Source organism: Sorghum bicolor, chromosome 4, assembly GCF_000003195.3.
Source record: "Sorghum bicolor cultivar BTx623 chromosome 4, Sorghum_bicolor_NCBIv3, whole genome shotgun sequence".
NCBI lineage: Eukaryota > Viridiplantae > Streptophyta > Magnoliopsida > Poales > Poaceae > Sorghum > Sorghum bicolor.
This window is the reverse complement of record NC_012873.2, coordinates 624,383-643,053: the sequence shown is the minus strand read 5'-3', so window position 1 is coordinate 643,053 and position 18,671 is coordinate 624,383. Positions and strand designations below refer to the sequence as shown.

General features: G+C 38.6%; 1 protein-coding gene and 1 long non-coding RNA gene across 5 annotated transcripts; one reads left to right on the top strand and one right to left on the bottom strand.

Annotated features, from left to right (window-relative positions):
- On the top strand, positions 232–13,690 carry LOC110434651. Of its 2 annotated transcripts, XR_002452271.1 has the most exons (5): positions 232–627; positions 745–807; positions 2,466–2,547; positions 6,875–6,926; positions 13,612–13,690. It is a non-coding gene; the product is annotated as an uncharacterized LOC110434651 (long non-coding RNA). The 2 variants fall into 2 exon arrangements; XR_002452270.1 differs by lacking the exon at positions 13,612–13,690 and having other exon boundaries at positions 6,875–6,996.
- On the bottom strand, positions 4,701–17,231 carry LOC8085181. Of its 3 annotated transcripts, none has more exons than XM_021459195.1 (19): positions 17,028–17,231; positions 16,552–16,652; positions 13,071–16,179; positions 12,934–12,988; positions 12,640–12,846; positions 12,424–12,570; positions 10,410–10,532; positions 10,140–10,217; positions 9,897–10,049; positions 9,749–9,820; positions 9,471–9,554; positions 9,263–9,381; positions 9,082–9,193; positions 8,829–8,897; positions 8,571–8,662; positions 8,334–8,478; positions 8,218–8,251; positions 8,071–8,132; positions 4,701–5,048 (listed from the first exon to the last, which is right to left on the bottom strand). In XM_021459195.1, exons 3-19 carry the CDS (start codon positions 16,145–16,147, stop codon positions 4,896–4,898), a joined length of 4,782 nt encoding a protein of 1,593 aa, XP_021314870.1. In that variant the 5' UTR covers positions 16,148–16,179; positions 16,552–16,652; positions 17,028–17,231; the 3' UTR covers positions 4,701–4,895. The 3 variants fall into 3 exon arrangements, with proteins under 3 accessions (XP_021314870.1, XP_021314871.1, XP_021314872.1); XM_021459196.1 differs by having other exon boundaries at positions 10,443–10,532; XM_021459197.1 differs by lacking the exon at positions 4,701–5,048 and adding an exon at positions 5,532–5,923.

Genomic DNA, 18,671 nt, shown 5'->3' with positions numbered 1-18,671 from the left:
TGGCTGACGTGGCAGAACCTGCCGCGCCATAGATCTTGGCGTGGCAGAGCCGCTGTGTCAAAACGAGTCCAAGTTCGCAACCGCTCCTGTGCGTGTGTGATTGTGGTTGTGTGCCAGGGGCGGGCCTAGGGCCAGTAGGGCCATGGTCCTAGTCATGGTCCAAAAATTAACTCTTTAGATTTGGCCTAAAATAAAGGCCCATTAAGAAAAAGAACTAGAGCAGATAGAGAAGAAAATCAGGCGATCAGGCTCACCCGACGCCGCCACATGACCGCAGCTGCGCTCGCTCGACCGAGGCGGCACGACAGGCGGCCAGGCTCCTGTTGCGCCTTCCTCCTTTCTCGGTGCCTCCTCCTCGCGGTCGCAGGCTCGCAGCCAGGGCGTGGTCGTGGCCTGTGGGTGCCTGTTCACGGCCTCGCAGGGAGCAGCCGAGCAGGCCCCCTGACGCCAGCTCACGGCTGCGGCGGCCACCGAGGCGCAGGCAGGCAGCGCCGCAGGGGCTGGGGCGTAGGGCGTGGCCTGGCCGGCTGCCCGGCTCACCCCCTCGACAGTGATTCGGTGAAGCCACCAGGGAGCCCCTGATCCACCCTTGTCCAGAAGCTGAAGGCATGAGTGAGTTAAATGAAGGTATTTCTTCAGTTCAGCAGTTTAGTTATTTTTTCTCTTGATTTCACCTACTAATCAATAAAATTAAGTTCTTTGTTGTCCCTGTTCTTATTAACTGTTATGTTTTGTCCAAACTAGGAGTTGTTATTAAGGACATAGAGGTGGAAGAGGCGAATGCAACAAATCTTCACTAGACAATGGGTAAGCTATTGTATGTACTATTAATTATATAGTTTAAGAATTTCTCTACATTTGCAAACTTTGCTTGAGAAATTTATTTTCTATGATACACGTGGGTATATATATGATCCTATAAACTATACTATAGGTTGTAGCTTTTGGATTTTGGCCACTAGAATTTGACCATCAGGATTTGGCCCTAGTCTTGGTCAAATCTTGGGTTCGCCACTGTTGTGTGCGTATGTATGGTTACATATATTAAAGTTGTATTATACTTCTTGTATCCAAAATAATTATCGTTTATGTTTTCTAAGAAATAAGTTTAAATAAAATATATTATAAATATTAATACTATAGTATATAATTAATATTATTAGAAAGTTCTTTTAATTTATTTTTTAATAAATTTATTTGAAGATATAAATATTACATGTGTTTTGTATAAATCAAGTCAAATTTGTGTCAGGAGCTACTGCTCACGCACTCGGTGCATAGCTGACTACCGTGTAGGAGGCAGGTTCAGGCCTTGACCGTGTTTAGTTGGTGAAGAGAAAAAATTTGCGACACTGTAGTATTTTCGTTTGTTTGTGGTAATTATTGTTCAACCATGGACTAACTAGGCTCAAAAGATTCGTCTCGTATATTTCAACCAAACTGTGTAATTAGTTTTTATTTTCGTCTATATTTATTACTCCATGCATGCGTTTAAAGATTCGATGTGATGCAGAATCTTAAAAAATTTTGAGTTTTGAGGTGGAAATAAACAAGGCCCTTGTTTAGTTTCCAAAAATTTTCAAGATTTCCCATCACATCGAATCTTTGTACACATGTATGGAGCATTAAATATAGATAAAAATAAAAACAAATTGCACAGTTTGTCTGTAATTTGCGAGAAAAATTTTTAAGCCAAGTTACTCCATAATTAGATAATAATTGTTACATATAAATAAAAGTGCTACAGTAGCTACAACAAAAAAATTTCGCGTACTCAATAAGGCTGTTTAGTTTTCCACCCAAAAAATTTTCATCCATCTCATCAAATCTTGGGCACATGCATGCAACATTAAATGTAGATAAAAAATAAACTAATTACACAGTTTGGTTTGAAATCGCGAGACAAATCTTTTAAGCCTAGTTAGTCCATGATTAGCTTTAAGTGCTACAATAGCTCACATATGCTAATGACAGATTATTTATACTTAATAAATTTGTCTTCCAGTTTCTAGACGAGCTATGTAATTTGTTTTTTCATTAGTTACTAAAAACCCCTCCCGATATCCTTATAACACATCCGATGTGACACCAAAAAAATTTTATCTCCAATCTAAGGCCCTGTTTAGTTACTCACCCAAAATTTTTTTATCCATCCCATCGAATCTTTAGACACATGCATGAAACATTAAATATAGATAAAAAATAAACTAATTACACAGTTTGGTTGAAAATCGCGAGACGAATCTTTTAAGCCTAGTTACTCTATAATTAACCTTAAGTGCTACAGTAACCCACATATGCTAATAATAAATTAATTATACTTAATAGATTTGTCTTGCAGTTTTTGACGAGCTATGTAATTTGTTTTTTTATTAGTTTCTTAAAACTCTTCCCAACATACATTCGATGTGACATCTAAAAAATTTATCGTCTTTACTGACGAGCTAACTTTTTTATTAGTACAGGGTCTAACGCCTCAGCCAGTAGCACTGCACCAGTACCGTCACGTCACCTCGCCTTGCTGTGCACACTACTACTAATAAAAAGGTTAGATTTGGGTATCGTGATAATTTCGTTTGTATTTAATAATTATTATTTAACTATAAACTAACTATTAGTAGATTCAAAAATATTTATCTCATAAATTAGATTTAGTTATTGTATAATTAGTTATTTTTTATTTATATTTAATGCTTCATATATATATATATGTAAAAATTTAATATGATAAAAAATCTTGAAAATTTTTAGGAACTTAAGGTCCTGTTTAGTTACTCATCTAAAAAATTTTCATCCATCCAATCGAATCTTTGGACACATGCATGGAACATTAAATGTAGATAAAAAAATAAACTAATTATACAGTTTGATTGAAAATTGTGAGACGAATTTTTTAAGCCAAGTTACTCCATGATTAGCCTTAAGTGCTACAATAACTCACATGTGCTAATGATAAATTAACTATACTTAATAGATTTGTCTTGCAGTTTCCTGACGAACTATGTAATTTGTTTTTTTATTGGTTTCTAAAAACCCTTTCCGATATCCTTCCGACACATCCGATGTGACATCCAAAGATTTTTCAAACTCAATCTAAACAGGGCCTAAAACAAGTCGACCAAGGCCTTGTTTAGTTCCAAAATATTTTGCAAAATCGATACTGTAGCTCTTTCGTTTGTATTTGACAAATATTGTCCAATCATGGACTAACTAGGTTGTAGGCTCAAAAGATTCATCTCGTCAATTTCGACCAAACTGTGCAGTTAATTTTTACTTTTGTCTATATTTAATGCTTTATGCATGTGTCTAAAGATTCGATGTGACGGGGGACTAAACAAGGCCCAAAGCCTTAGAGTGTGTCTTTGCCTGCTGCACCTGCACGCCTGCTGCACCTGCTTCTGCGCGTCCTGCTGCCTCTGCTACTGTGTCTGCTGCGCCTTGTTTATTTTTTAAAAGTTTGTAAAACTTTTCAAGATTTTTTATCCTATCGAATTAATATATATATAATATTAAATATACATAAAAAAATAATTATGTAGCTTGTAAGATGATTCTTTTAAAGCTTCATAATTAGACAACATTTTATTACATACAAATCAGAATGATTAACAGATTCTTGTTACTTCCTTGCTCTTTTATTTCTGAAGAAATGCTCTAGGCCTTGTTTAGTTCCCAACAAATTTTGTAAAATTTTTTAGATTTCCCGTCATATCAAATTTTTAGACGCATGTATAGAGTATTAAATATAGACGAAAATAAAAATTAATTGCACAGTTTGACTAAAATTGACGGGACGAATCTTTTAAGTCTAGTTAGTCCATGATTGAAAAATATTTGTCAAATATAAACGAAAATGTTAAGGTGTTAATTTTCCAAAAATTTTTGCAACTAAACAAGATGGGGTGTAGGAGAAAATTTATAGTTATCAATTGATGCAAATCTGAACCATACATACAGGTGAAAAGCACACACCTGTCCAGTCAAATTAATGATGCTACAGTAAGGAAAGAGTGAGCCCCATCAAACATCGAATACAAACATTTTAAGATGCTCGTCATATCTAATCTTGCATTATATTATATATAGCATTAGATAGAATAAAAAAATAATTAATTATACAATTTATCTGTAATTTATAAGTTATGAACTTAATTAATTAATTATGATTGAATAATATTTACTAAATACAAACGAAAATACTAAAGTGTTTATTTGGTAAAACTTTTTGCAACTAAATAAGACCAAAGTGCCCGCTTATAGCTGCAGCTACACACAATCACACGTATACACGCGCACACAACCCGACGTGCGCACAACACCACACGCACAAAGCAGCCAGCAACGCAGCCAGACCCTGACGCGCCAAGATCTGTGGCGCGGTAGAGGAACTGCCCAATTATATCTCACGTCAGCGGCTCTACCACGCCGCAATGCATGGCGTGGCAGAATACAAATGCATAGTTCACTCCGAAAACCAAAAAATTTTCAAAATTCTCCGTCATATCGAATCTTATATCACATGCATGAAATATTAAATATAGACGAAAACAAAAACTAATTACACAGTTTAGCTGGAAATCACGAGACGAATTTTTTGATCCTAGTTAGTCTATAATTAGATAATATTTATCACAAACAAACGAAAATGCTACAGTACCGAAAACTTTTCACTTTTCGTTTCCGAACTAAACAAGACCATAGTAGAGCGATCAAAAGGGTTTTTTTAATAAAAAATAAAATCCGGCTTCGTCCTATCCGTAGATAGAATAAGACCAATTATTACAACACCAACTAACCCAACTGACCCAAATCCGGCTGAAAAAACAGTTTGACCAAACGACCACTGGAACAAGAAAAGGTTTTGACTAAATATAACCAACATATCTATGTGCAAGTCAATCATTGGAACTAGAAAACGCTAAAGCCGTAAAAAACGCTAAAGCCGACATCTCTAGGTGAACTGCTACTGAAAGGAGCTGCTCCTTCAGGCCTTCACGCCGTTGTAAGTTCGCCCATTGACGCAGCCAGTGAGTTCCTCTGAAAAGTACCTGCAAAAAAAATTTAGGTTTGCATTTATCAAAAACTATCTCATTCCTCGATATCCACAGTGCCCACAGTAAAGCTGATGCTGCTGTTAATAACAACATGTTTAAATTCTTATTCCCTTGTTTCGACCAAGAGTCAAACAAAACATGATACTAGTGGGCGAAACAATACTATAAAGAATATGAATAGCGCGCCACAAAAATTTGGCATAGTAGCAATAAAAAAAAAAAGATGTTGAATTGTTTCTGGAAGATAACATAGACAACACAATTTGTCTCCCCGCCAATTCCTCCTAGCTAAATTATCTTTAGTTAGGATTACCCCTCTCTTTAAGTACCACATAAAGGGTTAGATTTGAAAAAAAAAAATTAGATGTCAAATTTGAAAATTGTTTTAAAAAAGGGCTAAAACTAAAAATAAAAAAATGCCCTTCGCCTAGCCTAATAGAGCCTCGTGGAACATTGGCCAAGGATATAGGCGGGATGTGAACTAATATACATTGAATTATTGATGTAAACAGGGTGTAGATATGATACAATTACAAATAGCATCTGTAAGATCCTCTCTGGCCCTCGGCGTGTCCACTGTTGGTAGGACTAGATAAGATTATTCTCAAGTAGTACCTTTGCCATTACTGAAGCAACGGAAATGTAAGTAGTTTTTAGATTGTTCCAAGGAGCAAATTCTATCAAATGCAGTGGCTACATCCAGAACCAGCAGCAAAAACATCACAGTTTGTCCAAGGAGCAAATTCTATCAAATGCAGTGGCTACATCCAGAACCAGCAGCAAAAACATCACAGTTTGCAAGAAAAGAAACAAAACATGCGCCAATTCTTGGTAATCTCCTAATCGTCATCCCCATCTTGGTCATCCACCTGTGGAATAGCACATGGATGGCATAATATCTCAATAGGATTCATGGATGGCATAAGATCTCAGTTAGATTCTTTAACAACTTGCCACAAAACTGGCTTTCCAAATGGCCCAGCAAATTGCTGCAATGCCAAGTGCATAAAACTTTCTGCCCCCTGGCAACCATTTGTCACACCCAATAGCAACTACCGACCAAATAACTGAAAACAGATATAAAGCAATGGGTACTAGTGTCACTAATAAGACAGTAATAAAAGGCAGGATCACCTTTCCATTGTCTTCTTAACATGTTGTCTTTTGTTAGAATAGCATTATTTTCAATTAGCCACAAGAAAATCTTAATTTTTGCAGGAAGCTTGCTTTTCCATATGTTTTTGAAAGATTGGCCACTCTCATTGAGAGTCAAGTGGATTTAACAGAAAAATTTTCAGCTTTCCCTGATTTCCAGCCCACACAATCCTAATTTGATGTTGTTAGTGTCTACTAATTTGATGTTGTTAGTGTCTTCCAAAATTTTCAACCATTCATTGTTTAGTTCAGTTAGCCATCTGGTGAAAGTGGGTTGGACATCCCTAACCATCACTTGGTGAACATAGGCATCTTTCTGTTCACACAATTTGAAAAGAGTTCATTCCTGACGTCTTTGATGCCTAGACCGCCTTTCTTTTTGCTCTTGCACACAACAGTCCACCTAACTAGGTGATATTTCCTTTTTGTTTTGCCCCCTTGCTAAACATGTGTTATACTTAACCCTGAATGTATTCTAGGGGTCTACATAACATTTGTTATATTTAACCCCCAATCTACCCCTTGGACTAGTTTTTTCTCTCTATCCATCGTAGCTCTGTTCAGGTTGGGCATTTGTTTTTGTAAACAGCTTGGTAAACTCAATTAAAATCCCCTGCTAATAACTGACCTGCAAAGTGTGCCCTAACATCTCTACGTTCTTGCAGGAACAAAAGTTTATCTTCATGTGCCCAAGAGCTCCTCTAGTACCATTAGCCGGTAAAGCAACATAATTATCATATGCAGAACCAAACATGGAGAGGAAAATGTGTTGACTTATGTTAGCGACCTTAGTTTCTTGCAAGAAAACAATGTTGTCTGCATTGGCTGAAAGGATAAATCCCTCAAGTGCATTCCAAATCAGGATTGAGGATGGATTCATTTAGGAAGGGTAGAGAACAACCAAAAAGTCAGAAGAGTTGAAGAGAAATCATCAGGCAATGTGAACTCTCAACAGATGTTCGCCTTTAATGAGTTTGTAGCTAACACTGGCCTGAGAGAAATTCATAGAGGTGGTGGACAATATACTTCATACTTGGACAAACAAGCAAGTCAACCCAATAATGGTTGTTCTGGACAGGGTTTTCATGAATGCTAGTTGGGAGGCCCATTTTCCTCTAGTTACTGCTCATTCTATCACTAGGATAAGGTCAGATCACAATCCTTTGCTAGAGGTGGATACATTTAAAGACATCAGATCAAAAAAATTTAGGTTTGAAGCAGCCTGGGTGAGACAAGAAGGTTTCAGAGAGTGGATGTTGTCCAAATGGCCTGACAAACAGAAACTTAGGGGGATTGACTATTGGCAAAAAATTGCTACTAGGCTAAGAAGAAGTCTAAGAGGTTGGAACAATAATTGGGAGGTGATATGAAGAAGAAAAAAACAGGATCTTTTACTTATCATCAAGGACTTAGATTAGAAAGCGGATAGAATAAGTCTGATGGATATGGAATGGAGAAGATACTCTTTGGAAAAGGAGCTTATAGAGATATACAACAAGAGGTTATGTGGCAGACTAGAGGTGGTGAAATTTGATTGACATGGGCAGCCTGACACATCATCTTTCTTCCTATCCAGCTGTCCCACCCTGTTTCATCCATTTCAGCATAAAACTGGAGCTAGCAAATACTGACACAGCAGAACCAGCCGGAGACCAAGCACTACAGGCTCGGATCTTTCCCAGCATAATTAGATTGGTTGCATTGCCCTCCAAAGGTTCTCCTGTGCCCCCTTGCACCTTACTACCCTAGTGCCCAAGCCAATAAATCCTGGACATCACCATCCACCCTGCTAACCACCAAGCGCAAGAACTAGAGATACTCCCGTTGGCAACATAAATAGCAACATGTATATAATACTTACAGTTTTGCTGGATGCTGTTGGTTTACTGCATGTTTTGCCTGAACAATCCATAACTTGGGTTCCTGTTTGATGACACATAGAAGAGGGAATAAGTGTTGGTAAAGGGGTTTCAGTTCGCAGAGAGAAAAAAAACTTTATTTCACCCACCTTTCTCTTTTGGTAATAAACCCACACCATATTGCTGGAATAGATATTCACTTAAATCAGCTCTGAGAAAAATTACAGTGCACACAATAGAATAAAATTCAGGATAAAGTCCATACACTGTGTACACGATCTGAACGACATGGAGGCTGTGGACAAGAAGGCACATCTTTTGGTAACAAACAGATGGCACTCTGGTTAAATACATCAAAGATAGAACGATGCTTCTTAACCAAATCAACATCTCTCTTCAACTCTGAGGAGCTGAAACGTGTTTCCATGAAGAAACTATAAATATAATGGTGATATGATCCCTTCTTCATGCAACAAGAAGGAAAGTAGATGTAACTTCTAACCTTTCAAATGTATTGCCATACATTTTAACCAGTTCCAAATGCGTTTGTGAAACATCATAACCCTGGACTGGGACACATAAAACGCGTCCTTGCTGTAGCACAAACAAACAAAAAAAGAGAGGAAATTTCCCAAAACCATTGTCCAATACTTAACAATTCTCAAAAAGTTAATCTTGAGGTTCTTTATATATATATATATATATATATATATATATATATATATATATACACACACACAGAGAGAGAGAGAGAGAGTACCTTCTCAGAAATTTTTCGCTCACAATGTTTACCTTCTAAAACATCATTTGAAGTTTCAACTTTTAAAGTCTGCATAATGACAAAACTTAACTCACACCAAACGCATACAGATGACAAAAAAATTAACTCTCAACAATTTTCTGTAGCAGTTATCAATTTGGCACAATTATATGACATGGAAAAATCGAAAAGATAACTTCCTTGTAAATACAAACATGACATGAAACAATAAATTAAGAAAAGAACATCTTGCCTGTTGCCTATATGTATGTTCTTCTATTGTCCCACATGTGACGAGGCGATACACAATAACATCTCTTACTTGTCCGATCCTGTATGTTCTATCAACCGCTTGATTATCATCACTGTTAACAACAATATTAGTATTGAGAAAATAGTGCAGCAACATGTTTTGTAAATAGGATTAGTACTACCATGGGTTATCTGAAGGATCTATTATTATAACCCGGGATGCTGCAGTTAAGTTAATTCCCACTCCGCCTACTTTCGTAGTAAGAAGGAATAGAGGTGGTCCATCCTTCCGTTGAAAATTCTACCAAAAAAAGTAAGCGTGACAATCAATACAAAAAGAACAAATGGAAATCAAGAAAAATGGGGGGGGGGGGGGGGGGGGGTGCACACATCAATAAGCTTGACTCTGTCTTCGCAAGTCGTGGTCCCATCCATCCTTATAATCTCTTCATTAATTTTGGCAGATAAAGCTTCCTGTTTGCAATTACAAATATTAAACATTTGTTTATATATGTACCAATTATAAATAGACCATGGAGTGATCTTGATGGTGTAACACTTGTGCTTAGTTCCCTTTATCTTTTTTGCTAGTTTTAAACACCTGTTGTGTGTGTGATGATAGAAGGGGGCAGGTATGGGAAGGAATCCCATGAAGGTAATGAGGTTACCTCAAGGACTCGTAGCATTTCTGGGGAGGTCGAAAACACAAGAATTTTGTGTTTATCATTCAGGAGAAGGGGCTGTGGCACAATAAAATTAGGTGGTTATTTCTAAATAACACTACATGAATTAGAAAGACACTTATCAAAAACTTACCAGGAAATATAGCAGAAAGCTCAATTTACTTGAAGTGAACTCTCTATTTGTTGTGGTGATTGTCTTCACTAAGGTGCTATTAAATTGTTCTGAAATATTCTTGGCACTTGTCGTTCCAATGATACTGGGATCCAAACAAAGGCTTTTTGCCACCTATATACAGAAAGAGAAACATGCCAGTGGAGTCAGTGGAAATGATGCATCCTCAACAGCAGGCAAAAATGATGCATTGCGAAGGCTTACTTTTGAAATTTCGAAAGCTCCACCATGTTTCCTCGACCTGGGTTTGCGGTCACCCATGAGGGCCTTATAAAGGTTAGCCTGCACAAAGAAACAAAACCAAGTAAAACAGGTCCAAAGGTTAATGTAAATTTGCTGACAAGCTATACATACATACACACCCACCCACACACCCCACACAAATATGTAATATTATATATATATATATATATATATATATATATATATATATATATATATATATATATATATATATATATATATATTATTCACCTGATGAGCACTTAGTTTCACCCAGACAATCACCTCATACTTGTTGGCCTTTATCCTCCCAGAATCCTTCAAAGTCATTTTGCTTCTTCGTAAAACAAATGGAGAAACCAATTTGTTTAATTCCTGTGAAAAATATTTTTAAGGGACTCAATACATTGATCATTCTAAGAAATTTGGAAGAACTGTTATGTTTTTGAAGGAGCTAGCCCCTGTGTTCAGTTCAGGCAGTACTAGGAAGGAGCAAAATGCAGGGAGATTGGCAGAATCAATCAGGGTGTATCCAGCTGCGTGTGGAGAGTAGTGTGGGGCATACTGGCAGTGTGAGTGGCCTGCAGCGGTTATTATTAATCCCATGGGATTCCGGCAGGCCTGGGCAGCCATTCACTCGTAGGGTGGGATTTCAGCGGCGTCAGTGGCAGTGGACTGCGGATTTTCGAGGAATCCCAGAGTACGGTCTGGGCATTTGAGTTGTGTCCCTTAATTCCCACCCAACCTGGTATGGATTTGAGAGTCATCAATCACAGTGCAGGGTTGCTGGGAAGTCATGTGGAGCTTCCTGTCAGTGAGTTTGGTTTGTCTCACCAACAACTCCGGCACCAAGTTGATCTTCCAGCTGGTTTGGTGTGTCAAAATCAACAGATGGTTTGAAGGTACAGACCAAGCAGCAGATGGGCCGTTTGTGTGAGTCCTCAGGATAAATTTCAGTTTTCCCACTTCACCACCTTATCCTCACCCTCACTGTCATCACCCTCCAATCGCACCACTGGCACACATAATCAGTACACACCCAACCATCGAGTTCCACAAGAAACAACATCCTAATCAAACATGGGCTCAGTTTTTATCTTATGTTCAGTCCCAGTTTGGTCTCTATGATAACACAATTGCCCTCACCCCATTGCTGGAATGTAAGCAGGATGGCCTGGGGAAGATTATGCTGACAGTACGACATTTCTATGCACAATAGTGGATTTGATGAGCTGTACTTTGTTTATCAGTTCACTAAGGGGAATTAAGGGTCTGAACCCTCAACTGGAAACTATGCATCTTGCTATTATGTTGGCCAAGATACAGAAGCAGGTCTTGGATGGTAAATGGAAATTCAAAAGACCAGAGCGTAGGACATCTCATCCCCAACAAAATCCCCAGACAAAACTGACATCTCATCCCCAAACCAAATCCCCAATCAAAACTACCAGAGCTCAGGACATCTCATCCCCCAATCAAAACTGATGTCACACCAAATATTTTCCCCCAACACACTGGCAGTTGAGGGATTAAAGAAAAGCAAATGGCTTTTGTTTTCTGTGTGGTGAAAGGTGTGATGCAAATCATTCTCAGGCCTAAGCACAATGAATGAAGCTCAACACAAGAAAAACTCCAAAGCCCCCATTACAGGTTTTACAAAGCATGACATGGCTATTGAATATCTTATTTTGATCCTATCCCAACCGCTAGTGTGGAGCAGTTTTTTTAAAAAAATGGTGTGGAGCAGTTACCAGGTGCTGTACCAGATAACTCCATGTCATATAAATACTCACCACAGTACAAAACTGAAATAGAAAATCAGCTGGTTTGATACTCACAGCTGGAGCCCTTTTGGCCTGCATATCATTATATTATAGAAGAATATAAAAGAGGGGGAAAAGAACCCTAAGTACACTCAGGCTGAATGCTATAACAGTTAAGAACAAAGGAGCTCTTTGGTGTTACAATTTTCACAAAGTTAGATCTGAAGTCAGCCTTACATCAGAAAACAAATTTTAAATTCTTGTCTTCTTGGAAATAAGTTTTGGATCTCCTCAAACAGAACAACCTTAGGACAGGAGTTGAATCACTGTGGGGTGTGTGTGTGGAGCAGGGTGTGGAGGGTTATGTGGGGACCTATGGGTAGTGTGGCTGGCATATAGTTATAGTACACTAGATATAAAAATACCAAATAAAAACTAGATCTGAGAAGATAAACGTGTAACAAATATTAAACATAACAGAATAATTGTCAGAAATAATTAACCTCTGAACACTCAATGGATTGTTGTCTCGCACTAGGAGTTGATCCTTTGAACTTTCCACGATCGATAGGTAATAAAAAATTCTCCTTAAATTCCTTCTTTTTGCCCAGCAATGTTGGATTGCACAACTTCATTAAGGTATAAAATTCCTGCACAAGGAAACAATTTAGCAGTTGGATTTAGAGCAGTATGGTGAAGGGGAAGAATGCAGATATTACCATTAAGTTGTTTTGAATGGGTGTCCCGGTGACCACAATCCTGTGGTCACATTTTATCTTCTTAAGTGCTTTGGAAACACCCGCATATTTATTTTTTATTCTGTGACCTTCATCAGCAAAGATGTAGTCTACAGTACCAAGCCTATCTGATATTTTCTGCTTATGGTCACGGATAGTCTCATAGGTAGTCAAAACAATACCACCTTCCTGCAGGAGAGAGAGGGAAGTGATTTAGTGCTCGACTAGCCCCTTGAAAATTAATAATGTGCTGAGCAAAGTCAAAATCGTACTAACCTTTCCAACATTTTCTAGGGCAGCTAGATGGATTTTAGAGTTACCTTCAGTGAACCTGAAACATAAAAGCAATTACAGTGGTATAAACTCACACTTAAACATTAGATAAACTCACACTTAACATTTGACTAACTCACATTTTGCTTTGAAGACCAACTTTTGTTAACTCTGGTTTCCAGTTATATATAACACTTAGCGGTGCAACAATTATAGCCTTGCTAATCAAATTTGAATTGAATAGGCCCCGTAGGAAAGCAGAGACCTGACGGCTTTTACCGAGGCCCATATCATCTGCTAAGATACCTCCTGTATTGTTACAATGGAGTCTCCAAAACCAAAACATACCTTCGCGCTGGTGAGAAAAGAGGCCACTATATACTGCATATGGCAGAGAAAAAGGTGTGCCATTACTTGGGTTCATTTGGTTTTCACATGTTGAGCCTAAAGTCACATCGTTTATTTGCATATTGTTCGTGAGATAAAAGCTGATTGGTCTAATGCGAAAAGTCGTCTTCAAGTTTTGTGGTATCAGTGTGCAACCCACTTCAGCAAGCTGATGAATCCCCCTCAGCCCAATAACATTGCCGCAATGGACAGTTTTAACCTGCTGCTGTCTTTTTCCTATCCACATAATTGGATCAATTTTAACGCTCTGTCTAACCGCATCGTTCTCTTCAGCTGCAGGACTCAAGATATTGACTATCGTACCAGCCAAAACAGTTCCAGAGTACACACGAACAATGGCAATTGGTTCATGTGTTTTAGCATCAGTAACAATCTTTGATATGTATAGCATCAGCGGACCTTTCGAGTCGCACTTACTAATAGCTCTTGCACATTCATCATTGATTGGCCCACTGTACAGATGGTCAAATCGGTACTGTTGAGCTCTTTGCACAGACGGGAGCTTCCAAATGATCATTCTACTAAAAGTTCTACCGGCTGGTAGAAATTTCTTAATGAAATCCTTATAAAGAGGAATTCCCACTTTTCCCACAAATTGTTGTTGAACTTTAACTGTATCACCAAAGCAGAGTGCTTCAAGATTCCCCAGGTCACCTTTGAGGCAGCGCTGACAGATGGTCATGATGAAGCTAGTGCAATAGTATGAAAAACCTCGCTTAGAGGTTTCGGTGTGCACTGTACTCCATTTATTACTTTCTGGATCATAGAAATTATCGCCCCATGACCTTTCCAACAACAGAGAATAGTCCACACCAAGTTTTTGTGACCAAAATCTCGCAAAATCATCCAAGGTAAATGCCCATCCAGAAGAAGAGGAAGAGAAACATACATTTGCTTTCCTGGGATCAAATGTGACATCATCAAGCAGCTTATTCTCATATTTATTCCCTATGTCATTTGCTTCTTTTATAAGCTTTGATAACTTGCAATAAAATTCTTCCTCATAAGCTTCAGCAACTTGCTCACCTTCTTTCAAATCTTTGAGAACTCCTGATATATCAGGGACATCAATACAGAGTACGGGTATTACACTTTCATAGAGTGCTTGGCGAATAAAATTTTCACACTGGAGGGTTAACCCTTCATTTAAATCAACTTTTACAAATGCTCCATCTACAATGGAGAGTGAAGCATTAAACTCCATTGATGAATCAGTAACTTCAGGACAGTGGATAACATTCACTAGAAACGTATCTCTGGGACCTTTACCCAGTCTGTAGTATAGTGCCACAGGTTCTTCTCCTGTAGCAATTGCATCACTCATCATTTCTGGAGCCAAAAGTGTAGGCTCAGATGATAGTGCTTTCACAATATTGGCTTGACCTGGAGCAAAGATACAAATGTTTCTAATATTCTCTTTCATATTCATTATCTTTTTCATACGCTCTATCTTAACTGCATCTTTGCTGAAGTCATAAGCGACATCTTTGACTGCCTTGGAGCAAGGTGCTGTTAAGATCTCTGGTCCTCTTTCATTGACTAAAACTGTATCAGCTAACAACAGTGAATACTGCTTTGTCTTCTCAGCCGTGGTGGTTTCTACCTGGATGTTATGAAAGCCAAGGGAGACATTAAAAACCATTCCCTGTTTTACCCTGCCATCATTATTGGCATTCAGATCTAGGCCAGATTCTCGGAATTCAAGGCCTATTCCATTTCCCGCCGACTCTGTTAGATTATGAAGTAGTTCAGGGGCATCCCTCTTAACCACTGCCACAGCAGCTTGATAAACTGCACTCATCTGATTTCCTGGTTTCACTTGTTCAACAGCAGCTTCATGAGCTTTCAAAAGGGTCTCATATGCTTTACGCTGCATAGGGGTAGCATCAATAAGATATGTCCGGGCAACATTTGAACAATAGCTACTGTATTTGGAACCCAGTGCACAGATGATAACACTTGCTGAATCATAATACAAGTATTCATCATTGCTAGACGCACCAGGCTTGAGATCAAACTTACCCCCACTTTGAAAGACTGGAGGGTAGCATATCTCAACATCATCAGGCTCCAGTTTCACCTTGACCAAGTGCGGATGAAGAATAGACTTCATTGTGTCAAACATCAACGATGAGTGTGAGACTTTCTTCTCCTCATCGACAACCTTCTCCAACTTAGGAACCACAAAATTTTTCAGAACAGATGAAGTTAAGTAAGCAGCCTTCTTCACACACGTGACCTCTGTGGTGTCCTTCACAGCAAAGAGGTCAGAAAATCCAATTGTTACATCTGCAGGTTGTATGCCAAACGAAGATAACTTTGCTGCCCATGTTTCAAGCAGTTTACCCCCATCAACCTCTTTGGCAATGTGTCCAACAACTGGCTTGTCTGATTTTGATTGAGCCTGAGCAGCCCGCACTATGTCATCCATCAAGTCAGAACCGTCACTATTCTTGGTTTTCACATGCAACACAATGTCAGCACCAACAGCCTCATTTGCAGCTTTCTTAAGGGTCCCGATAAGATTTGCTTTCTTCTTACTGCATAAAACATGTATTTGATTCTTCATGAAGACAATTATTGTTTCTGGAAAGTCATATCCAAGTAACCAAATCTCCAGGGCTATGGATTTCAAATGCGGAGGGTCGTCAAGTGCTGGAGTACCAATGACAATAGCATCTGAGCAACTCCAAAGATCAGAATTGTGCTCGTTCCAATGGTCATAGAATACCTTCAGCCGCTTACTGAAGTTCTCTGGATTCATTATATAGGCACTAGATCCCCCTTTGGCACTACCATTGTCAGCCATCTCTGTCAATAAGCTAAGATTAACCAAGACAACTGCAGAAAAAATTGATCTGAAGTTAGCAAACCAGAAAATCACAAGGTTATCCTAACAGTCAGCCATGAATTTGTGGGCATGAGGAAATACTTGAGAACAAAACAACATGAGGAAATACTTGAGAACAAAACAAAAAGTGTACAGGCAAATAGGATGGAGCAGTAACCATACAGAATATCAAAATTGATAGTGTTTATCAAAACAACATTTTCCTTATAGAAAGGAGAGCAGGCTGCTTCAATTACTGTGGATAAGCTATAGTCACAATAGGCAATCATTGTCCCAATAACACCCAAATGACACCAAGACTGGATACTAAGACGTTCCTGTTAACATAACACAAAAGGATATTTTCCCTAGTCCATACTTACTTGCAATCTGGAAAGCACGTCAACTTCCAACAGTCAGTTTGGATAGGGGAAACGGAATCCAAATCCTTAGAATTTACTTCATTGAAACAGGCCGGAAGTGACTGCAAAATCATGAATAAATATCCATTACAGCTGATAATCAATGTACCACACCACTTGGATCTATTACTTCAATGAATATTAAAAATGCTTGATGGGAGCATTTCCATAATCTGGTATTTGGACACTCATGAGATCTCAATCAAGCGATAGATAATATATGAACGAAGGGGATACACCAATCCAGCGGGCCAGGGCGAGAAACATGGGTAACATTGTGACAGAACAGCTCTAGAAGACGATCGAGTACCGCGCCTCGATCTGGTTCACGAGCACAACGTCGTCATACTCGCGTGGCTTCTGCTCGCGATCCACGATGATGGATGGTGTCTAAGCAGGACAATATGAGAAGCAGTGAGCAATACAATGGGGCTTACCGGAGAAGTGGGGAAGCGGTGGGATCCTGCGGTGGGCTCCTGCGGCGACGGCGAAGTCTCCGCCGATTCTCTCCAAAACCCTAGGGCGGTTTCGTGGGTTACTTCTGGCGCTCGTTTGCTCAGCTGAAGCCGCCGGAATGACAACTGGGGGAGGAGAGGGGAGACGGGGCCAGGTGTTAGCTTCTTAGAGAACAAGAAAGAATGGGATGGGGACTACGGGTGAAGAACCTGTTTCGGTATTCCGATTACCGAATTTCGAAAAAAAAAACAATAGAACTTTCGTGTTATAGAATTTCTTATCCTCCTCAACATTTCGCAGCTTTATACATATATTAGTTCCTAAAATATTTTGAAATTCTTTTCATATTCTCCGTCACATCGAATCTTGCGGCACATGCATGGAGCACTAAATATAGATAAAAGAAATAACTAATTATACGCTTTATCTATAATTTGCGAGACGAATCTTTTGAGCCTAATTAGTCTATGATTGGATAATATTTGTCAAATCTATACCTATATTAAGAGCATCTCCAAGAAATTAGGTAAAATTATATTCTAAACTACAAGATTTAGCCATTATGTAAAATAAAAAAACTCATCCAAATCATAGAGTTCCACAACAGCCTTTGTATAGGATAGCTAGTGAGGACGTCATGCTACATATGACAAGCGAAAGTTTAGGAATAGCAAACTTGCTATTTTAGCAAATCAGCCTGTTGGAGTTTAACTTTTGCTTTAAAAATGTAAAAATAGCCTAGATAACATAGATAACATATCTGTTGGTGTTGCTCTAATAATAAAGAGACAAAATTTCAACCTATTTGTCTGTTCATATTTTGGTGTGCCCTTTTCTATCGGTATATGTTTTATCACGGTTTCCGTGTCCGTACAAGAGTCCCAATCAAACTATCATATGGAAACACATCTAGGTCTTGTTTACTTATAAAAAAATTTGCAAAATATGAACAATAACACTTTCGTTTGTATTTGATAAATATTATCTAATCATAGGCTAACTAAGCTCAAAAGATTCGTCTCATAAATTACATGTAAACTGTATAATTAGTTACTTTCTTTACTTATATTTATTGCTTCATGTATGTACCGTAAGATTCGATGTGACGGAAATCTAAAACATTTTACAAACATATTTAGGAAAGTAAATGAGGCCCTATCTCGAGTCTAGCTTATACTCTCGATGCTCCCTTAAAAAATATGAGTTTATTCGATGCCCCGCGCGTTGCCGCATCGGTGTTCATCTATTCATCGACCTGGGTCGCCACCGCATCGGTGTCCCACGTGCGGTACTACGCATGGAAGGGAGGAGCACTGGCACAATTGGCACAATTAGGTGTGGACGAGAGGGTGCACCGACGAGCAGCCGCAGCTTAGCGTGCGCTTCTCTTTGGTGTAGAAGGGATGGATTGCGATGAGGCCACCGAGGCTAAGGCCTTGTTTAGTTTACACTAAAAACCAAAATTTTTTTAAAATTTTTTATCACATCGAATCTTACGACACATGCATAGAGCATTAAATAAACATAAAAATAAAAATCTAATTGTACAGTTTGTCTGTAAATTACGAGACAAATCTTTTAAGCCTAGTTACTCCATAATTAGACAATATTTATCAAATAAAAAC

Excerpts from the sequence above, each read along its gene's own strand:
- LOC8085181 (XM_021459195.1), bottom strand. The coding sequence starts at position 16,147 with ATGGCTGACAATGGTAGTGCCAAAGGGGGATCTAGTGCCTATATAATG. Across the intron at positions 12,847-12,933 it reads CCCTAGAAAATGTTGGAAAG|GAAGGTGGTATTGTTTTGAC; the intron begins GTTAGTACGATT and ends TCTCTCCTGCAG. Across the intron at positions 8,479-8,570 it reads TATGGCAATACATTTGAAAG|CTCCTCAGAGTTGAAGAGAG; the intron begins GTTAGAAGTTAC and ends AACACGTTTCAG.